This window comes from Lutjanus erythropterus, chromosome 16, assembly GCF_056507025.1.
Source record: "Lutjanus erythropterus isolate fLutEry1 chromosome 16, fLutEry1.hap2, whole genome shotgun sequence".
In the NCBI taxonomy this organism is placed as follows: domain Eukaryota; kingdom Metazoa; phylum Chordata; class Actinopteri; order Lutjaniformes; family Lutjanidae; genus Lutjanus; species Lutjanus erythropterus.
The window spans coordinates 5528220-5551456 of record NC_139332.1 but is presented as its reverse complement, the minus strand read 5'-3'; the positions used below and the strand labels follow the sequence as shown (position 1 = coordinate 5551456).

General features: G+C 38.3%; 1 protein-coding gene across 1 annotated transcript; it reads right to left on the bottom strand.

The window, feature by feature from the left end:
* Window positions 1-1688: 1688 nt before the first annotated feature.
* LOC146312667 (protein lin-28 homolog A-like) lies at window positions 1689-20094 on the bottom strand. Its single transcript, XM_084738802.1, has 4 exons — window positions 19965-20094; window positions 18213-18373; window positions 12541-12716; window positions 1689-2713 (listed from the first exon to the last, which is right to left on the bottom strand). The coding sequence occupies exons 1-4, from the start codon at window positions 19972-19974 to the stop codon at window positions 2500-2502; spliced, it is 561 nt and encodes a 186-aa protein (XP_084594928.1). The 5' UTR covers window positions 19975-20094; the 3' UTR covers window positions 1689-2499.
* Between the last annotated feature and the right edge of the window lie 3143 nt (window positions 20095-23237).

Here is a 23237-nt window from a genome sequence, read left to right as displayed (position 1 = left end):
CAATATAAACATACTGAAAACTAAACGGTGCTGTAGCCCAGTTAGTTAGCTAACTGGCTAATCTTGGGAGCCCTGTGGGTAAACCCATTTTGATGTCATGGCATGGCCCAGGTGACTACATGATTAGGCATCACAATGTCAACTTAATTAGCCTTTTGAAATATTTCTCTTATGTCTTATAATAACATCACTTTGTCTGTTTGCCCACTTATACACACTGTCAAATACAAACAACAAAGACTAAATCCCAACCAGAAAAGCAACTCATGCAGAGAGATACGCAGCCTTAAAAGTGTTACAGTGGACGGTTCCTTTAAGTCATGTCAAGGTTACCATAGTACTTCCTGCTGTTTTGTGTGGCAGGAAATGACATAAAGATAGTGCATGGCTCATTTGGCAGTCGATGCCCTGGGTCTTCAAACACTCCAAGACAGTAAATAACTTAAAAATCTAGACACATTCTAAACAAAACTAGTTCCAAAAAGGTCTCCCTAAGTTCATAATGAAGACGCTAAATAAGCTCCATATGAACACTGGAACTGCTGTGTTTCTTCAAGTAGTAGATTCAAATTAGATTACACTGTCAATAAACTATTAAACAGTGATAAAACTGACAGAATTTGTGTCTAAAAAGTTGTCACATGCTGCACAGTTTGTGCTATTTAGTAGTGAGTTGGTACTGAAAAGATCTTTGTGAATCACAGCAGGTTCAAAGGAAACTGTTAAAGCTGTCAAATGTTCAGTCTGCCCTTCAGGGAGAACAACTCTGAATAAATAGTTAATATAAAAAAGATCATATCTATTTACATTCAGCTGCTTCACCAAAATGAAGTGAAGGCAAAACCCAAAAAGATTCTACATTTCAGCTCCCTCCTTCTGCTTCACCTACAACTTTTAAGCACAATAACCAAATAAATATTGTTTACAGTATGTGGAAAAAATCCCTGATGTGAACATTCTCATCGGATAAATACTGTTTTGCAGACAGAGTCTGCCATACAATCAATACCGGTCTTGCATATAAGTTCAAATAATGAAATGGCAACTTGGTAATTAAGACAAACGTCACCACTAATGGGAAAAGTGGTGCAGTAATGTTGTTTTCAGTGAAATATACTGTATGATGTGAAAGCAGCTCACATCCACCCCATTGGAAAGTGGAGGTTATGGCACTTATGTTGTGACACTCATGTTTCACAAGGATACCTGAAAGTGTTTTCCCATAAAAGCTGACACATACAGTTTTAACAAACTATTTGGCAGCCCAGGATGTTATTTTTTCTTACATTCACGTATTGGATTGTTTACCTCGTGTTTCAAAATTAACAATAAAAGAAAACATGACAGCAATGCTAGTTTTGATCATCAATTCAAAATCAAGACAGAATTAGGGACACTTTTTTGAGAATAAAGTTGTAATATTTTTAGAAAAAGTTGTTTGATAATGAAGTAATCAATTCTGGAAAAAATCTAAATTGTCATAACTACTTTTATGAGAGAAAAATTTTTTTTATTATATTGGCACATTAAGTTTTCAAGAAAATAAGACTATTATGAGAATAAAGTCATATCATTACATGACAAATGTTGTCATATTTTCAGAATGAAATTATAACATTACAAGATGTTTTCAAACTATTCACGCTATTAGCTACACTTATATTTTAGACTTCTCAAAAAAAAAAAATTTAATTTCCTCACAGCGACCCTCATAGTCAGTGTGCTCATTTGATCTTTAAAAACAGAGTATGATCCTGTCAGGTCTTGTTGTGATGGGATTTTAACCCAATCCTCTCTTCAGAAACCTATAATGTTTCATTTTTTTGGGAGGTTTTGATGTTGGATATTTTAGTTTGCCATATCAGAATAAACACAGGTGAAAGTGATACCATAAGTGATTGATCTGTTCTTATGAAGTGTCCCAATAACACCTAAATGGAACACAGTCGGCACATATGCTTCTGTTATGACACGTCAAATCATCTGCTATCAAAAAGGTCTGTTATAACCATCACGCAGCCTCTATAACCCATAAGGATGTAGACTTGTGTCAGTATGGTGACGCATCTATCAAACCCATATATCAGTCAAACCTGCTCTGGTGCTTCAGGACACTCAGGAACAGTTTTTCACACCCTGTATGTGTGTAATGCTTTGGAGAGGTTTTTGTGTTTGAATTCTTGTATAAAGGCTCAGTTAAGGGAGGCACACATCCTGTCAGATCCGTCCACACAGGGACTTGATATCTGTGGCTACAACACAGCTGAACCAACAGTAGGTCTGATTGTTTCATTCCAAAGCTAAGACACTTCTCTGAGGCAGTAAAAAACAACTCAGAAAGAAAAATAAAAGCCAGTCTGCGCTCTATTGAACATCACATTACATCAGTACCACGGCGATGACTCCTATTCTGCCGCTCAATAAATAAAACCTGAGGTAGCTCTTTGTGCCAGCAGCGTTTCCAGTGGAAAAACCTCACAATCAATTCAGTGGAAGGTTTCAGAGCATGGCCCGGCTCTGCTCCTCCTCCTCGTCCCTCCGTGAGGTCGCTGTTCCCTGAGAGCCTGGAGACGAATGCTGCTGCTGCTGCTGTGCTTTGAGCGGACAGTTGGCCACCATGTGGGACAAACTCTGACAGAAATGGCACTTTTTGGGCTGAGGGGGTAGCTGACACTCTTTGGCATGATGGCCAGGTTCTCCACAGTTGTAGCACCTGAAATGAACAGAAGAGACAGGATTACCTCAGAGCTCGGGTGCAGATTCCAGAGGAATCGGAGGGGACGAGTCTCCCCAACTTAAAAAAAACATGAAGTTGTCTCAATGACTAATAGGTATGAAAAGTTCTGGAACTGGTCCAGTAGATCCCCTTGCAAATGTGAAATGGGCTGCAATGGCTGCACCCTACCAACAGTACTCGACAATGAACTGTACGTCCACTAAAAGTGCTTGTTTTTGCCAGTGACACGCTCAGATTACAATTCAAAGCATCTAACAACATTATGGAAAGGATCCCTACAGAGATCTTTCTAAAGACCTTTTTAAAGATTTTGATCCTTTTTTGTAAATAGAGTTTTCATTCATTTTCTGTAACCGCTTAAGGGTCGCGGGCTGCTGGAGCCTATCCCAGCTGACATTGGGCGAGAGGCGGGGTTCACCCTGGACAAGTCGCCAGTTCATCACAGGGCTGACACATAGACAGACAACCACTCACACTCACATTCACACCTACGGGCAATTTAGTGTCACCAATTAACCTAACATGCATGTCTTTGGACTGTGGGAGGAAGCTGGAGAAACAAACTCCGCACAGAAAGGCCCTGCCCCAGCCGGGGAGCTGGGGGATCGAACTCAGGACTTTCTTGCTGTGAGGCAGCACCACCCCCACTGCACCCCCCCCCCCCCCCCCCCACCAGCTGTAATTAGAGTTTTTATTTATTTTAAACAGACAGCAGAACAATAACTCGGAAAGTCAGCAAAAAGTTGTGGGTTGTTGATAACAACTTATTAATTCATGTATTACATATCATTTTTGGTCATATGCAATTTGTAATATAGTATTAAGTTGTAACAGTTGCTATCCTCAGAGTGTCCTAGATTAGTTAGAAATGTCATTTATTAGCATTAACCATGAAAATAAGTCCCCTACTCTACATTAGTACCCTCTAGGCTTAGTAGCATCCATGTTGTTACTACTTACGACTTAAAAGCACATGAACACACCAAAGTCGGAATAACGACTTCCCACCTCAGAAACTGGGAACATCCAGGGTGCACATGAATACACTATTGCTGTGTGACTTTGGCGTTTTTAAAGGGTTAGTTTGGATCCAGACTAACCCTCTAGCTGGTTCTGCTCCAGTTTTCTGCCTGTTAAAAGGGAGTTTTTCCTCACCACTGTTGCCTAGTGCTCACTCATTGTGGGAATCGTCAGATCTCTGTAAATAATATTGTATATAAGAGTACAGTCTAGACCTGCTGTAGAGGAAAAGTGCCCCGAGATAACTTCTATAACTTCTATTATCATGATGTGGCACTGCATACATAAAATTACTTGACTTGACATTTACACCATAGAGGGAAAAATGGAGATTGGTCAGTGGACATGCAGCAGACAGACAACAGAGACGGCACAATAGGTTCAGAGGGAGAGGTGGACAGAAGGAGGACAGAGACAGACAAAAAAGCACAGAAATCTATAAGGACACACAGGCATGCAGGGGAGAGTTGCATAATGCCAATCCCATAACATAATAGTGTATTTTGCTATAAGGTAAAATATCACATATGCAAAAAATATTGTGATCTGATAGACAGCAGTGATGAACCTGGTGATTGATTATAAGGTTTTATAAACTGCAGTAATGCTTCAGAAAATTTGCTGAAGCAATTCAGAAAAATATATGAGATGTAACAGTTGTAGTTTAAAAAACTGAATTATTAAAACTCATGTCAGAGTTTTCTCGAGTGGCTGATTTTCAGTTGAATCTGAATCTGAACTCTGAAGTGACATGATTAAATTGTACCAGCAGAGGGCAGCACACTCCAGCTTTCACTTCAGATCCCCTCTGTTGTTGAACATATCTGTCACCACGCTTCCACAGTAACTGCCGTCCCAGTGGTGGACAGACAGCTGTTACGGGATTTGTCCAAATTGATCCATGTCCCTCGAGGGACAGCATCAGGGATAGTTTGACAGCAAAAATGAAAACTGGTTTTGTTGTTCTACCAATCAGTATAAGAGGGTGGACCTTGGCTTTGCAGGGTGTTTTAAAGTTCACAGTAGTTCCTGTAGAAGAAAGTCGTACTGCTCACAACAAGGTCTGTGGATAATCTTGAGTGAACAGGTCATGATTTTTGGAAAGAGACACTGGTTTTGAAATGTGTTTCAAATGTATTTTTGGGTGTCATTTAGTCCCAATATATTGGAGAGAAGTCATTCACACTCTGTCTCCCCCTTTCCTGTCCTCACTTTGGCTATCTTATCAAATTAAAGGCATACATGCCAAAAAAATTAAGAAACCAAAATATTCTGTTTCAAGAAAATGTGCCTTATTATAATAATATGCTAACTGTAAATCTTAAATTAAGACAGAAATTCCTAAAGTCAGGTCTTTGAAGAGACAAGTGAGTATTTCTTTAAAAAGTTAAATATTTGGCATCTTTTCTAGTATTAAGGGCCCATTACGATAAAACAAGACAGTTTCATTATATTTAAGAAAGTCTGACTTCTTTCTTGTAGGGCTGGTTTTTGCAGTGCAGCTGTACGATCTGGAATAATAAGTCTCAAAACGCCCTTAAAAAATCTAAAAGAAGACCACAATTAGCCAAAACATCTAAAATATTCCAGCATCAGTACAGTTTATAATGGGTCTTTTGACAGCCAGAAAGCCTTGTGATCACCTTAAAGTCAGGTCGTTGATCGTTCAGGCAGTTAATCAGGTGGGTGGGTGGTAGGTGTCATAATCGCTCTAAAACTGCACATCAAATCATGAAAACTGATTAGGCAGAAATTCGTCCAGAGAACTAAGATCAGTCAGGAGCTGCTTATTCAGGGCTTAAATCTGTAGAGTGTCTGTCTGACTTTACTGAGAGACTTAATGGAACAGAACCACCGTTATATGATGAACTACACCGCTGCTGTCTGCTGAGAAAAAGTTTCTGTCCCTTCATGGTACACATTATAATGCTACCAGTAAAAAAAAAATAATGTTCATTGTAATAAAATAGACAAAGAGAACATGATTTAAAGAAAGTTTCAAAGAATTATTTTTTAGGGTAAACTTTAGGGTGCATTACCTTCAGCAATGGTCAGTACATTTACTGAGTAATGTACTTTCAAAGATAAATATTGCATATTTTGACTCCACTACATTTCTAGGAAGGTTGTCGTTATTTGTTATTTTCAGGCTAAGCACAGCTTTGAAGGCAGTCATTGCTGTTTTTTCTTTTTGAAAATGCAATTGGCCTCACGCTGTGTTCCTTACAAAAGGAAACTAATCACAGTACTCACTCTCAACTGGGAGTGACGTAAAAGCAGAAATACATCATCCAGGTGCTCTGTGACAAGAACAAGCAAGTTCTCCCTCTTTCATTCAAACAAAACTGTGTAATGAATGAAAATTAAATCTCAAGATGTTATTATAATTAGAAAAGAGAAATTATTCCAGGTAGCTTTTAAAGTTGGATTGTTTTTATCGAGGTGAAAAATACAGCATAATTCATGTATATATACTGCCTCTGAGGACAGAAAGAAATCTCAGTTTATTTATTTATTTATTTATTTATTATTTTATTTATTTGTTATTTAACAGACTTGGAGAACTCCTTACAGTTGACTTCAATCTAATTTTATGCAGTGATTTTAATACAGTTACATCAGAAAATGACAATAACTGTCCTTTTTGGTTTTGATTGTATTTCTATGCTGAAGTTTTTATAGGTGTTTCTATAGACTTTGTGTAGCAGAGTGGTTCTACAAGCATCAGTGCATCATTAGATGATTTCAGAGAGTTACAAGCTTCTGTAAATGTATCATGAAAACAATACAGCATGTATTGATATTAGAAAATGTACTTTGCAATTTGTACCTTTGAATATTTAAGTATTTTTAAAAGCAAGTACTCTGGTACTTTAACTGGAGTAAAATTTTGACTGATCAACTTTCACTTGTACTTGAGAAATATTTGACCAGGAGTATCTGTACTTTGACTCAAGTACTGGGGTTGACTACTTTCTCCGCCACTGGTTACCTTAAAGCAGGCATGTCCAAACTTTTTGCATAAAGGGCCATGTGGCTGCAGGTTTTCCATGTGGCTACCAAGCCAGAGCACACGAGGCTCGACTCATATCATGAAATGATTTCAGTCTTCAAACAGCTGATTGGTCAAATCACATGTGCTGTTGATTGGTTAGATCGAAAACTTGCAGCCACTCAGCCTTTTATGGAATATTTTGGACATGCCTGCCTTAAAGCACACACTGTACCATTATGATAAAGAATGGAAAAGAGAGTTATTGTGGTTAATTTGAAGAAAAAATATTAGAATAGTACTGGAAAACATTAAATTACCTCACCAATTTAAAATTTATGCCATTTGAAATTGAAAAACATTAAAAGTGACCTCTTTTGATAAGTTTGTTTGTCGGGATGTTACCTTTAGGCAGCTGTACCACTGTGGAACAATCTGTAAGAATGAATGTGTTAAAGAGTCAAAACAGTGAGTCACATTTCAGTGTTGGATCACTTGTGCTACATTTACACACTTGTTGTGTCTTCTCTGACATAGTGTACGTTGTTGTGTTGCTGCCATCTTTGACTCAGATAGTCATCAGTGCATTTTACACCCAATCTTATATTGTTTAAACAGTTTATAAACCTAAAAACACACAATACCATAAATGTTATGGTGGGATTTCACAATGAAATGGTGTCACTTCATGGCAACATTTATGTTTTAACAGTTCTCCATTATTTAATTATCAAATAAAGTGTATTAAACAATTAAAGATTTAATTTATTAGTTTCCTGAGGGTCCTGTCACTTTTTTTTAAAGTAATGCACCATAATTGTGGATGTATTGTGTAAGACTAAAGGGCAGAAAATGGGTATGTTACTTAGAGGCAACACTAGCATAGCGGGCTAACTGCTGTTTACAGTGAATCTGTCATTAAAACAGAAAACAATAATAAGATACCATGATATCTTCACCACAGGATTCCACTGAAAGTCAACAGATGATAACATTAAATCATTAACATTATCTTCCAGCCCTGATCTCGCTGTTAACAGGTCAAGCCACATTTGACTGTCCACACAGAACAGTTCAGCGAGCTGTTTCTGTATAATCTTGCAGCTCTGTGTGTGTGTATTGTTCTCAGTAAATCTCCGCTGAGAAAGCTAATGATCAGCAGCTAAGTGAAATCCTGTTGGTGAATTCATTAGAGCAGGATAAATAAGGCGAGTGAGGCTCGAGCACCGAGCAGTGTGACACAAAGAGACACTGACCACTTAAACAGGCAGGAATAAAAGCATTGATTTTTTTTTTTTTTTTTTTTTTGCATGCAGACAATCTGGTTTTCTGCAGGCCCTCTGCTCTCCATCTGCAGTCAAACGAGTAAATGAACAGGGTGGATCCACTGTCCATCACTACATCAGTGTTATACTCTGATTTCAACATGAATTTAGAGAATTTAAGCCTGCCATTGGACGCTTGTTTCAGGTGGCACTGTGGCACCCACTATATGTGGTTTCCCAGGAAGTCCCAGAGAAACAACAAGAACGTCTGAGCTGCAAATTAGACACTGGAAATGGCAAATGAACACCTTGGTCCAAATGGTACAAATGTAAACAAACCAGCAGTTGTTACCTTTTCTTTTGCTGTGATTTATATATTTTAATGCACAGGCTCAACACCGTCACATGCAAATGTTCCACCAAAACAAGTTCCCCCTGGCATTACTTTGCAGGGGTGCTGTTGCTGCATCCTGTGCTTAGTGCCACCCAAGATGATTGTGATTGGTTTGGAGTAATGTTAAAAATTGTAAGCACTTTCCTTATGCGACCACTGATAACATTAATGATCAATTAATCAATTAATTGCTATTGAAAATCAAATAAATAAAGATTTTGCTCATACCAAACAACACCAAATGCATTTTTCTCCCTTAAAGGGCACCCAAAAATTAAAATTCAGTCATTATCTCCTCACCTGTCGATTGAAGGTCTGGTTAAGTTTTTTTAGTCCACAAAACACTGCTGGGAGTTTCACAGGAAAACAGTGTTGCAGAATCTCCCAAACAATGGAACCAATGTCCAGTTTTCAAATGGAAAAAACAACCCCCCAACCCAAAAAATATGCGTCCATACTGCCTGTCTGCTGTAATTCACTTGTTCGCTTTCGTGCACACCGTCACGCCACATACACTCAGTTCAGACAGCGTGCACGAGCATGTGAACATGGCTCCAAGCTAAGGATCTACAGTGAAGAGTTAAGGTAAAAACATGGTGTAAATGACATCTTTCGAGTCAACTTGGGGCTTTAGGACACTTGGATTACACCAGATGAGCGGAACAGGGGCATTTTCTGTTTTTTTTTTATGTTACAAAACTGGTCACCACTCACTTAAATTGAATCTGCAACAGTGTTTTATTGTGAATCCCTGGCAGTGTTTTCTGAACTAAAAACTTAAACTCAACCTTCAATATCAGCATGAGGGTGAGTAGATAATTATTTTTTGGGTGAACTATCCCTTTAATCAAGGCTCAATTTCCCCAGCAAAACACTGCATATTTCTGACAGCATTATATAGCCTATAAACATATAAAGGCCACATATTTACATACATATTTAACACATAATCTTGAATATCAGATAACTCACACTCAGAAATAATCTGTTATATTTCACTCCTTTATTTGATAGTAGATTGATTCAATTTTACTCGAACACATTTTTGACGATGATTATTTCTTTATCGATCAACAATTATCACCCAAGTTTGGAGAAACACAAACAGGCCAGAGCATTTTCCCCCAGTAGCTGAATGATGATGAATGGAGCGAGCACCGAGCACTGTGGAGACACTCCAGTGGTTTTTGGTTTGATTTATGGTTCAGTGTTTTCTGGCTGCAATCATTTTTTTTTCACTTGCTTGAAAAGCTTGTTGTTTTGTGGTGTGGTCTTCAGTGTTGCCACAAATTAGATTTAAAAAGAAAAATGCAATGTATTGCCTTGCTTACAGTATCGCAATGTATCACAATATATTGAATGACAACCCCTGTATTGTGATGCATATTGTATCGACAGATTCTTGCCAACAGTCCCTAGTTTCTGCCCCTCCTCTAAACTCATTCATGTCAGCTAATTTACAGAAAGAACATATTTATTCCAACCAAAAAGAAACAGCCAGATTTCATGGTTACGAGGTGCTAATATTTTCGACTTGAATTTCGACTTTTCAATTTTATTCTGATTGGTCTACTGATATGTTTTCACACATTCGTTGATGGTTTGGCTCTTTTCATGAGACCTGTTGATGACATGGAAAACATGCCTTTTAAAGCTGCAAAACTGAGATAGAGTGATGAAACCCAGATCTCACATCTAACCACCACTTCCTTCCTCTCGTCCTCCTCCGCCCTGTCCTCCCTGCCCCCCGTCAGGGCTCGGTATCGATCCGCGTGGTCACGAGGGCAGAGAGTGAGCTCCTTTGTTTCATCACCACTGTGACCTCTGAACTCTGACCCCCGCTCGCTCGCTCGCCACCCCCTCCTCCCGCCCTCCCCTCCGCCTCATTCGCGCACCACATCCCTTTGTTGCCATGGCGATGGTGACCTGCGACCTCACTCAGGCACCTACATCTGTTATCAATTAAATGGATAGGATCCTTCCCTCCTCTGAATACTACATTTATGTTCAGGAGAACATGTGAATGCAATCAAACCTATAGCAGCGGATTCTTAAAGACGGGAAGTGGTGGGATTATTTTTATCATCGCCCCCCCATGATTAATGAAGCTCAACTTAATAAGATGCTATCACATTAATAACATCTTAATGGGCTGCAATCTGCAAATCAAACTCCTTCTCTCTGAACTTCAACACTCAAGTTTTAGAAGCAGAAAGAAGGAGAAACATGTGAATGCAATCAAATCCAGCAGGTATTTAAAGACAGGAAGATTTATTTTATCAGCCAGACATGATTAATATGCAGAAATGTACGAGATGCTATCAGATTAATAGCCTCACTGGATCTTAATTACCCAACAAGCTTCAAAGACAAACACAGCAACTGCAAATAAATTACAGTTTCCTCCAGTAGCTTTGACTTTGTGTTTGGTAACAAAGAGATAAACTCTGAACTGATGGAGCTACACTGTGGACGGCACACAGGAGAAGAGACGGAGCGTTGGGGGTTGAAGAATCCTGAAGAGATCAAACAATCTATTGATCCAGCTCAGCCTGCCGCTCCACAAAGAGAAGAGCCAAAAATCCAGTCAGCAAAATACTTTCTGAGTGATGAAAGTTCTCTTCAGCTCTAAACAGGGCTGTATCTAACAATTATTTTCATTGTTGATTATTTTTTATTGTAAGAAATTATTTATATTCTTATTCCTATTATTATATTCTTCTTTACTGTAGTATTCTTACTAGCTTAGTTTTGTCTGTATTTCTACTCTTTAATTGTTCTTTCCTTCAGTTGTTTCATTCTCACTGCTGTTGCTGCTATGACACCTGAATTTTAGAGATTAAAAAAGGTTTATCTTACTTATCTTAATCTGCTGATTCACAATTAATCGCTTAATTTTTGAGTCTTTAAAATCGCGTGAAAAAACAACATTTTCAACAACAATTTCCCAGAACCCAAAGCAACATCTTAAATTTGCTTCTTTTGTCTAACCAACAGTCCAAAACCCCCAAAACTCTTCATTTACCAGAAATAAATGACAAAGAAAAACAGCAAATCCTCAAATTTAAGAAGGTGAAACATGAACATTTGACATTTTTGCATGAAAAAATAATGCCAAATAATTGAGAAAAATGCTCATTATAATCTCCCAGAACCCAAAGTGACGTCTTCAAACTGCTCCTTTTGTCCAACCAACAGTCAAAAGCCCAAACACGCTTCATTTAGCATCATAACTGACAAGGAAAAGCAGCAAATCCTCACATGAACCAGCAAATGTTTGACATTTTTGCTTTCATCAGTATGACAATGAATCACTTGTAAAAGTGCAAGGATGAAGACTGCAAAATTTTCCTTTCTCAGGTTATTTTCAGTCATACATAAGCCAAATATGGCTCTCTCTCCGAAGTCACCAGACTCCTTTGACAAACACAGTAATTCAGTTTGTGTGTGATCCGAACTAACCCTAAAAAACACAGAAGTCTCACAATAAAACAAACAAAATAGAAGAGGTCACTCAGTAGAGCGTAGATATCTGGAAATGAATATTTGGATGTAACACCTTTGTAATCACCAATGTTTTAATTGATTTAGTCCTCATCAATTCTTGAATTATGGCCAAACATGTCAAAAAACTGGTCATTTGTGTTGAGTTTAAAGAAATTTCCTCAAACCGATCTTGAGATATCACTTTCACAAGAAATGGATCACTTGAAAACATAAAGCCCGTGGCTGAGGCGACAATGTTTTTCAAAAATTGAGTTCCTTCAGCATACAGTCATGAATGTGTATAAAAAATAGGTTGACCAGTCCAGTAGAATTTAAGATTAGTTGCAGACGAGCTGCAGGCCCATTGGTCACTCACTTACGCATGACTTCACACACACGAAAGCAATCGCATGATCCCCTCCAGAATTCTGCCTGGCAGACATAACTAGCTGACTGTGACAGTGGCCTCATCACCAGGCCTCATATAACCCTTCTTCAAAATACCTGAATGATCCCTATTACTTGGTTAACAACGTCCTGATTCCAGATCTGCATTTTACTCAGACATGAGATTATCAGTCTTCTCATCTTAAAAGAAACTAAACTAAACTAAACCAGCATGTCGACGTCCTCAGACTGGACCTACCTGTCACCCTTGGACCGTCGTTTCTGGCTCTTTGGTCTCCTCTCGCTGCCCAGACACGGTGCTCCGTTGGGCCCTGTGACCAAGACGGACTCCAGCCCTTTGGATGACTTCTTGAAGGTGAACTCCACGGCCTCGCCCTCTCTGAGGCTGCGGAAGCCCTCCATGTGCAGTTTGCTCTGTTGATGAGAGACAGTCAGGTTCAGTTAAAAGCTTCATCTTGAAATATTTTTGAGAGCTAATATCAAAAAACTTTTATGGCCCACAACTTTACTGTTCTGGTTCTCTTGCACCGCTCTCGTAGAGTCTTTTTTCAGCTACAACAGTCAGCTATTTTCTGATAAAAACCCCACTGTGCACTACCTGCTCAGCAGCTAACAGCAGAAAGATACTAGAGGATGAATGTAGTGGAGAATTTAGCAGCTAAAGATACAGGTATTTCCTCAAGAGCTGGTGGAGACCAAAAACAGAGCAAAAAGAGAATGAACATTGGACATTTATCAGGTGGACACAACGTGTAGAGCCCAACCAAAACTGGGTATTTAGCGCCAATGTTGATACCAATATCAGCTAATACTGACACGCTATAGCAGGCTAGCTACCTCGCTAACATAGCAAACACAGCTACTTCACTGGATGCAGGAGAACTCAGCTTTCTTGGCTAGCAGCACTGAGGATTTATTGCTTCAATTAACTGCATTTACCATCAACATTGACTGGACATCCACATGAAAAGTGGCAAATTTTCCCTTTAAAAATTGACCGGACACTTGAGATAATCTCCATCAATGTTGCACAAATAGAAACGTGCAGCCACTCTGTCAGGGAATCTTCAGCTCTCTCATAAAAATCCAATCCTGTTGACAGCCGTGTTAAAACGTCAATGCTCTCAAACAGCCCTCTTCTCCTCCCCTCGGGTTTCTCCAACCAAACCTCCAAAGCATTCCCTCCCCTCTGGCCACATGCGGCCACAAAATAAGTTCATCTGGGCAAGTCTCCAGGTGAGCATTGCAGTGAAGGATGCTGGGAGAGCATTCCTGGGATAGCAACCAGAGGAGGTGGCGAGAACGTGTGCACCCTGAAAGGAGCAAATCACCAAACTGTGAACTATTGATCTGTCACTAATAAGCTTTCCAATCGTGGTGCTAAATAAAAAGAAGGATGAGTTACCACAGTGACCAGGACAAACAACTGGACCGCAGCCTCAGCGATGACACGGACTTTTCTGCTTTTCTGTGAAATGTTAGTTCAGGAACTATTTAAGAAAAATGTATGTTAATATATGGAATATGTGGAATTCTTGATGGATAGAATGATGTGTAATTATGATTAATTGACTTGATAGCCACATTACATCTATATTTTTTAATGTTTTAAATTCACCCCAACTTTTCCTTCTTCTCTTTTTCCCATTTTTCTCATTTTCTTCTTCTTTTTCTTCCTTTTTTCCTTTTTCTTTTTAAATTTTTTGTATTTTATTTTTTTTATTTTATCTCATTTCCTTCTTTTTTCTCCTTTCCTACTGTCCCCCTCCCCTTTTCTTTCTTTCTTTCTTTCTTTCTTTCTTTCTTTCTTTCTTTCTTTCTTTATTTTCCCCTTTTTTTGTCATTTTCTTCTGGGTTTTTTTGTTTTTGTTTTTTAAAATTTCTTCTTATTTTTTGTACTTATATTTTTTTCTTTTCTTTTCCTTTCTTTTTTCTCCTTTCCTTCTAGCCACACTTTTTTTTCACTTTAATGATGTATCATTTCCTTGGTGTTCGACCAATAGGCTTGCACTTTGACAGGGAACCAGCCTCCCATTCAGCTCTTTACTTCCTGACTGAGACTGATGAGGACCTGTGTTGGTCGATATACGCTGGTCATTTTGAACTCTTTTTGCGATGTAAAATAAAGGCATTTTAATTCTGTTCAAACCTTACAGTGCGCCTTGGATTGTTTTGAAGGAGACTTGCATTTTTACTGAGACTATTTCACCCAAACAATGAGCCCTTCATCAGAAGACTGAGTACAAAATACCTGAAGTATCAAAAGAACAGCTGTAAGTGATAAACAGAAAGACCCAGCAGTGCTTCACATCTCAAACAATGTCAATGTTGCATTACAAAGACATAACTGACTGAACGACACTTGATAAAAACAGTCATAAACTTTCACACAGACTTCAAGTTCCTGACAGTCTTATTCACACCCCTTCAAATAAAGTGTTACCATTTTCACACCTGTATATATCTCCTTTGAGTTGAAAGGTAGGCCAAACTATGATGTGATAGCCAAGACTCTAGAGGTTCAGCCACCCTGCTGAAGGTTTATTTGGTTCAGTGACTCTCTCAAAAGCCCATAAATGTGCACTGTAAAAACAAAAAAACTTCAACAACTGACTGCTATGCATTTTAAGTTCTGAGCTCAAAATCTCAAAAAAGTTTCACCGACAATTTTCTTTTCTTCTTTCGATAAACTTAAAGCTTTGAAAGTTTTAATATTTTCAATTAAAACTACTTATGCACTAAAAAAGGACAAATCAGGTTTACAGCCCACTGTGAACAATTTTGAAAAAAATTTTTTTTTAGTTTCTAAAACTAAAAGATTCAAGTTTATCTAAAGAGGAAAAGTAAATTATCTCGACTGGATCAGCGAAACTTTTTAAAGTTTATCTCAAGACCAAAGAGTTTGAGTGGGGCTCAAAACTTTTTTAAATTTTAAGTCGTCTCAACCATGTTTTTACAGTGTGCTTCTAGTGACTATCAAAGCTCCACCAGACTCCCTGTCTTTCCAGCGCAGAGAGTAGCTGCCTGTATCTGGTTAGCTTCACTGTGAAGTGGTCGGCGTCCTCCCCCCTGTCCACATGCCCCCCATGTGGTCGCACTATGAAGGTATGAGGTCACACCTCACACCTAAGTTTGCCCGAACACACAGCCCACTCCTCTGTAGAACCGTTAACATATGCCAGGTTTGATTGGTGGACTTAGATTTTACGGGCTACGTATGCTTCAAAGTGCTTGTTGGATTGCTGCACTTCCTGAGAGTGAACTTTTTATGTTTTTCTAAGTGAGAAAGTAGACCCGACACTTTTTATGTGAACAACTGATTGAAACACCATGAGTGGGGGTCTGAAAGTGCCACGTATGAATCATCACATTGAGACTACAAAGACGGGCAAAAGACAGAGTTCTTGGACAGGGTCAGACAACACATAGTACAACCTACTTTGTTTGAAGCATACTGAGGCCCTAAAGTGATACTTAGGGTTTTTGAAGTTTATGGTTATATGAGGTACACTCGGCATTACCTCAGCACAACCCCAGATTGTAGAAGAAGCAGGAGTACCAGTGTAGGAAGCTAAGCAATGTGCGTCTGTGGACAGGGTCAGCAGTATTTTAGAGACTTAAAACAATGCCCACCTAAAAAACCTAAAGCCTCAGGGGGTTTTACAATCTTACCTCACCATTAGCCGGCCTTTTTCTACAGGAAAACACCATCATACGGTACAGACTAAATATTGCTTTCTCCAAAGCTACTGCACTCCTTTGACAGTAATTTAACCTTGCAGAACATGGGGGTTGCTGGTTTACCACTGACTTAATTGTCAAGGGTACGGTAAACCAACAATAAACAATAAACAACAATCAATTCTGATGGTTTCCTGACAGAAAAGGCTGTCTGACAGCAAGGCTAAGTGGTAGAAATATTCTAAATATAGCATACAATTAAAGCAATATTGATTTTTTTAGGTTTATATATGTTTTGCTGCTGACCCTGTTCACAGTAGTATTATACTTAGCTTCCTGCACATGTACTTCTGCTGATTCTCCAAAACTGGGGGCGTGTTGACTGCCATAATACACCAACTATGGATAAGTACCTCACTCAACTTCAAAAACTTCAAAAGAAATAAAAATTGAACTATCCCTTAATGCTTTGAAAAAACCTCTTATTTCAAATGTTATCTCCTAAATTCATTTTTAATAATAATTCAGTTGTTGTCATAACAATACAGGCTACAATCTGTCATCTAATCAAACCTCCACATGCCAAAACAAGTCTGTTCAGGGCTTTTCTCCTCACCACATGATTTATAGCTACACAGCAGCAGGTAACCTGAGAAGACCTTTCTCCACATGGGAGGTGGGACTGAGACTCAGGGTTGGGTGGGCTCCCTGATGCTTTAATGACATTATAACAGGAAGCAGGGCTGGATGTGCAGAGAAATGAGCCTTGTTTTCTTTGCTTTAGCCTCTAACCCCTTTAAAAAGAAATGTTTGAGCTCTGACTCCCCCTCTACACCTCTGAGGGTCCACATTATAGCTCAGTCTGTGAGGCGGAGCGAGTGGCAGAACGGACTGTGGAACTGCCAGGACTTTAAGACGTGATAATCTTCAGATAATTTTACACAAAAACACACACACAGACTTCCACTGTTTGTAAACTGAAAGATTATTGTAAATAATACCCAACACTGTTTCTTAAAAAACAGTGACACATTTCAGAACCTACAACCAAAGATGTTTATCATTTTTGCTTGAAAAGTAACTTACATGATGAATCCTGTATAAAAACAGATGCCAATTAACTTTCTGGACTGATCATTTAAAGGACCAGCGTGCAGGATTTAGTGGCATCTAGCAGCGAACCTGCAAATTGCAAAACACCTCATTTTACCCTCCCCTTCCAAGTCTTCTGTAGATATAAAGGGCTCATTCTAATGTAACAAAAACACGTTTCTAATTGTCATCAATGGAAAAATGCTGACAAGCAGTACTCAAGTACAAGCACTTATAGATTACTAAAATATTACTTAATTACAAGTAAAAGTATTGATGTTAAAATACTTTAGTAAAAGTAGTAGAAGTAAAAGTATTCTTCTCAAAAATTACTCAGAGTATTAGTTACTTTGAACCATTTATGTTAAATGAATTATCAACAACAGAAATTCATTCAAAGGGGTTTTGGTTTCTCCAAAACTAGTCTAAGTCTAAATTACTCCCAAATGTAGCGATCTGGGATTAGTGTAAAGAAGGCATGCTCTGTAACAAGCATGAACAAGCTCTCCCTCTGTCATTCTAACAAAACTCAGTAATGGCGACAGTGGGAGAAAGACTAAATTACATTTTTAATCTGTTAAATTCTTAATGGTGATTGATTGATTAATGATTAATGATTAACACACCCACTCCCAGCTCCTACATTGTTCTGGTCAGTGATCATGGTCACCTCACCAAACCTGTGCCTGCTGTGTGTTTTGTATTTTGTTTCTTTTTTCATCCATATGTCCTGGTTTCCATGGCCTGTTTGCAAACAGATCACCTTATCAGCTAAAAAAAATGCAGATGAGCGGTTTTGACCTTCATTCAAATTGTACTCAGTAATCAGTTCTGATTTTAAAAGTAACTAAGTAGATTACATGGTGTGACGCATACTTAAGTAAAAGCACAGACTTGAAAATCTACTCATAAAAGTACAAGTATCCCCACCAAAAAATACTTTTGAGTGTTTGCCATTAGTTACTTCCATTCCTGATGTTCAGGTGATTATAAACTAATGAAAACATACTGATTAATATTATATTCCATTTCTGCCATATTCTGCAGGTAAATGCCCATAAATCTTACAGACTGGACCTTTAAGCTTTGTTGGTTTTCATAAAAGATTTTTTACACGTGTTGACATCAGACTTTTACCTGGTGGACGAAGACGTCGAGCGGCGGGTCCAGAGGAGCTCCGTCCCTGCTGTTCATGGAGAGGAAGCCGAAGCCCATCCGTACGTTGAACCACTTACAGACCCCGCTGCCCCGGGACAGAGCCGCGGCCTCCTCCTCCTCACCCTGCGCCGCACAGCCTCCTGGACCACACACACACACACACACACACACACACACACAGAGAGAGAGAGAGAGAGAGAGAGAGAGAGAGAGAGAGAGAGAGAAAGAGAGAGAGAGAGATACACAGTGAGATGATGAAGGTCTGTCAGAAAGGCTGATGGACGGACGCACGTCAGAAGAGTGAAACCCAGAAGGACCAAGTTCTCCCGCGTGTGTCTGACGTGTTATTGCGTAAAGGCCACGCGAACAAAAAATCCAGCGATAGCAGAGCTTGTAATGAATAAAAGATGACTAGAGGGATTTCATTATCGATTAACCTGCAGATTATTTTCCAAATTATCAATGAATTTATCCCCTAAAATCAGCCAATAGTTAAAAAAAAATGTCCATAACAGTTTAAAAAGCCCAAGATGACGTATTTATATATTTTGTTTTGTTAAACCAACGATCCAAAATCTAAAGATATTCACTTTACCTTCGTAGAAGCTGGAACAAGTCGACGTTTAGTATTTTGCTTTAAAATGGCTTGATTGATTATTGATGTTTTTCACCCTCACTTTTTTTACTTTATTTACCCTCAACTGGTCAAACGTGATTAACATGACGGGTACTGACGTAATTAATGACGTAAAATAATGACAATTTAAAAATTCCTATAACATTAATAGTTAATCAACTTTTTCAGACTATAAACAAATAATGATTATAATAAATTAATGATTTAATACGATTTTTTAGTTAAATTAATTTGCACAGATTGATTAATATCTTATAAATATACACATTCTCGTATTTGTCTATAATAAGAGTGCAAATTAAGCAAATTTCGTAATACTCTTTTTTAAATAGACTCATACATATGCAACATATGCATGTCTTAACACTTACACTATCAGCAGGGGATCATTGTGGATTTTAATATTAACATAGACATTAAGTATACTTATACGTATTATCTGCGCAGTTAAAGTGCTTTTTAAAACCAAGCAAATAACATGAAAACCAGCCCTTAATTTATACAGTAAAGGTAAAAATTCAGACAGATTTAAAGGTGTTTTTACCCGTTGAAAACTGTCGTGTGAATATATTATTAAGATATTCAAGCATTTGCAAATTTCGTAATATTTTTTAAATACATTGTCTATACATGCATGTCCTGGCAGACCCACCACCAGCAGGCCTTCAAAATAAAATGTCAACATTAAATTTAACATTAAAATCGATAACCAGCTGAGTCTTCTCAATCTTCTAAAAGCCTTCAGTATTTTCTAACAACACTTAAAGTTGGATCCGTCAGTAAATGGTTTTTTGTGTTCTACCTGTGAACCTGGGACTGGAAGCAGAGCCCATCCTGCCGCTCTGTGCTGGCTGCTTCTCTCCGGCTTTAATAAAGTGCACTGAGCCTCTCACACCTCCATCACCTCCACATCAACAAAGACATGCCTTCACCCAAACACCAAAACACTTCTCTGAGCAGAAAACCGCCCAGCTCCACAGAACGGACAGGAAAAGACAATGCAAGAGGAAGAAAAGAAAAGTCATCCTCTTTGTCTCCTTTCTATTCAACCTCCTTCCCTTCCCTTGCAGAGCATCTGCACAGCAGCTCCTCACCTTCTGCCATGGTGGAGCTCTCCACAGACAGCCTCCAGCAGAAACAGCTCCGGCCTTCAAGATATTAGACGAAATGAGTTAAATGCATCCTGGACATCCGTGCACCTTTTCTCCGTGTGTGTGTGTGTGTAATCCAGAAAGGGTCAGAACGTCTTCTCTCTGCGCGCTTCTTGCACAATATGCAGAACCTCCTTGACCCTCCTACCTCTATACTAACCCCCACCACACTGACCACACACACATACACACACCACCACCACCTTTTCGGTCAAGTCCATCACGTGACTTCCAATCACAGATAAATCACACATGTCCAATAAGATAGAGAGCCAAAACAACTGACTAAATGACCAATCGGAGGTTTGGAACACCCAAGGGCCCAGAAGGAGATCACCCCGCCCACTGCCACCCTCCACACACACACACGCACACACACAATAAAAGCCCATCTGCAAGGCATTTTGCAGCTACACTTCAAATGAAAGATGGTCTCTCTATTTTTATAAGGCTAATCCACATTTATCAGCTATTTACAAATTCTGTGTCAATATAAACAGAACTAGATTCTCAGAATCCACTGAAAAACATGTTGTGCAGTGAAACCTGCACATTCTCATGATTATTATATATTATTATATTATATATAATATAATATTTTAAAAATTATATATTTAATATTTGCTTCGACAGATTTTAGAGTAGATCCTGATACCCACCTGAGAGCTTCTTTGGACTGACTCAAAGTGTACTTTTAAATTGTGATGATGATGATGATGATGATGATGATGATGATGATGATGATGATGATGATGATGGTGGTGGTGGTGGTTGGTGGTGGTGGTGAATGTTTAAAAAAAAAGACTTATAAAATACTACAGTACTGAGGAACCCAAATTATAAGAGCCTTCAATGAAATTTGTTTTGACAATTCATATAAAGAAAAGTAATATAAAGGGCAATAAGAAGAAGAAGAAGAAGAAGAAGAAGAAGAAGAAGAACTTGGATTTATAGTGCCTCTCAAGCTAAAAGAAAGAAAGAAAAAACAAAACAAGGACAGAACACGGACGTAAGCCATCACTAAAGTGAATCCCTTCATTTTTCACCTCAGTGTTCTATTAATTTAATAATGATTACCTATCAGATCCCCTGGAGTGATAGTATAATGACACTGTATGGCTTACTTCAATGAATTTTAATAATGATAAGGTAAATAATGTATTTTAATGAGATTTTAAGGGCAAAATTAATGAATTGTAATATGGTATTTTCCATTAATTATCTGCACAGTTTAATAACATGAAAGCCAACTCTGAATGTATTGTAGAGGGTGAAGATTCAGGTAAATTAGGAAATGTTTTTATGTTTTCTATTGAAAACCCCTATGAAAATGAGCCATTAAAAACCCTTAATTAGTTATAATTAATTAATTTATCCCTTAATTAACCCCAAATTTGGACCCTGATTGAACATTTAAGATTTTTTAAAGGACAAATTAGAGGTATTTGTCATGTTATGACGTCCATTAAAAACCCCAATTAACTTTTCAGTTAATTGACTTCAAATCTGGTTGAAAATTTCTCAATATTGTACATCTTAAAAATGAATGTTTTTTCATCATCTACTTTATCATTTAATAACCCCTTAAACTGATAATATAGAAGAAGAAGAAGAAGAAGAAGAAGAAGAAGAAGAAGAAGAAGAAGAAGAAGAAGAAGAACACACAAATGCCAAGAGTACACACAAATTGTAAGCACTTTCCTTAATTGATCATTGATAACATCAGCAATCAATTAATAAAACATTGTTTTAAAAAATATTGCTTATGCCAAACAATACCAGCAGTGTTTTTACCTCCTCAATCAAAGCTTAATTTCCATAGCAACATATTGCATATTCTGACACCGTTACATGAAACTTAAGTCTTACATTGTTGGAAAATTGGATAACATAAGTATAATCTGTTATATTTCAGATCTTTACTTAGTAATACTCACTGTACTCAGTAGATTGATGAAATTTTACTCGAGTGACCAAATTCTTAACCACTGATTAATCAATCATTGTTAATCAATCGTTATCATCGCTGATATATACATACAGTCAGACACCCAGAGCAGTCTGGGGTTCGGTGCTTTGCTCAAGGGCACCTCAGCAGTACCCAGGAGGTGAACTGACACCTCTCCAGCTACCAGTCCACACTCTGTACTGACTGGACTTGAACTGGCTACCGCCTCAAAAAAATAAAGGAAAAAAACATGTAAAAATGAATGGGTACATTTAGAGGAAAGTCATGCACCAATTACAGCCAAAGTGGGTATTTAAGGGCTTATTAAGTTAATGAGCTTTTAAAGGTTTTAGTTTGGGTCTTTTAAGAAGCCTCTATAAAGAAGCCTAATAACACTTCAAAGTGTAATATTTCAAATTAAGGGGTCATGTACCACTTAAATTTTAGTGGTTTGGTTTTTATAACACAAATGACGGGATCTCTACTGCACCAGAAACCTTGTGATGAAGGCGTTTGATATGTTTTCACTGCTAAATGAATGAATATAATAAATAGTACGTTTGTTTTAGTGATTAAAATGATCTTCTGTCTGTCACAGTGTTCTGGCCAGTATAACAAACTGCCTCTGCACAGTGTAATAAAACATTAGACATACCTTTCATCATCAAGCCGTCATCTCAGAGGAAAACGCTGCTCCTGAATGTTCTCTGTATGAACAGTTTGTGAACATCAGTGGGTGTATTTATGTTGTCCATCATCATTATACAAACTACTTGTAATTTAGACACCAGATGGTATCTCCCTCTTCCTTATTTTCTTTCAGGATGAATCATGTGTGTTGCAGATGAAGTTAAGCTCCTTGTATTGTCTCTGCTGAGGTGATTCACATCCACCTGTTACAGTTTGTAAGGGGACATACGGAGGCCTGTTGGAGTCATTCACTCACACTCATTAATAGGTGATTAGTTGCTTCCAAGCTGCTGTAGAGGACCACAAACCTGCTCTCATCACTGCTGAGTCAGAGAACCTCCTGTAATGACACACGAATGCATATTCATTCACACAGACACACATACACAGACGTTACATATGTGAGATAATGAGCTAAAGCCTGCAGTTTGTCAGATTTCTTATGAACACGTGCAGCTTAACCCTGAAAGAGCACTGAAACTTGCAGAGTCCAGCGTTTTGGTCCCCCCAAAGATAGTTGGACCCCACATGCAGACACACAAGCAAGATGTGGAGGCATTAAAGAGCTCCTATTCTGC

Bases quoted from the DNA above. Each gene is read 5' to 3' on its own strand.
- LOC146312667 (XM_084738802.1), bottom strand. The intron at 12,717-18,212 runs GTAAAAGTCTGA...TCTCATCAACAG, and splicing joins TCGACGTCTTCGTCCACCAG to AGCAAACTGCACATGGAGGG. The intron at 2,714-12,540 runs GTAGGTCCAGTC...TGTTCATTTCAG, and splicing joins CGACGGTCCAAGGGTGACAG to GTGCTACAACTGTGGAGAAC.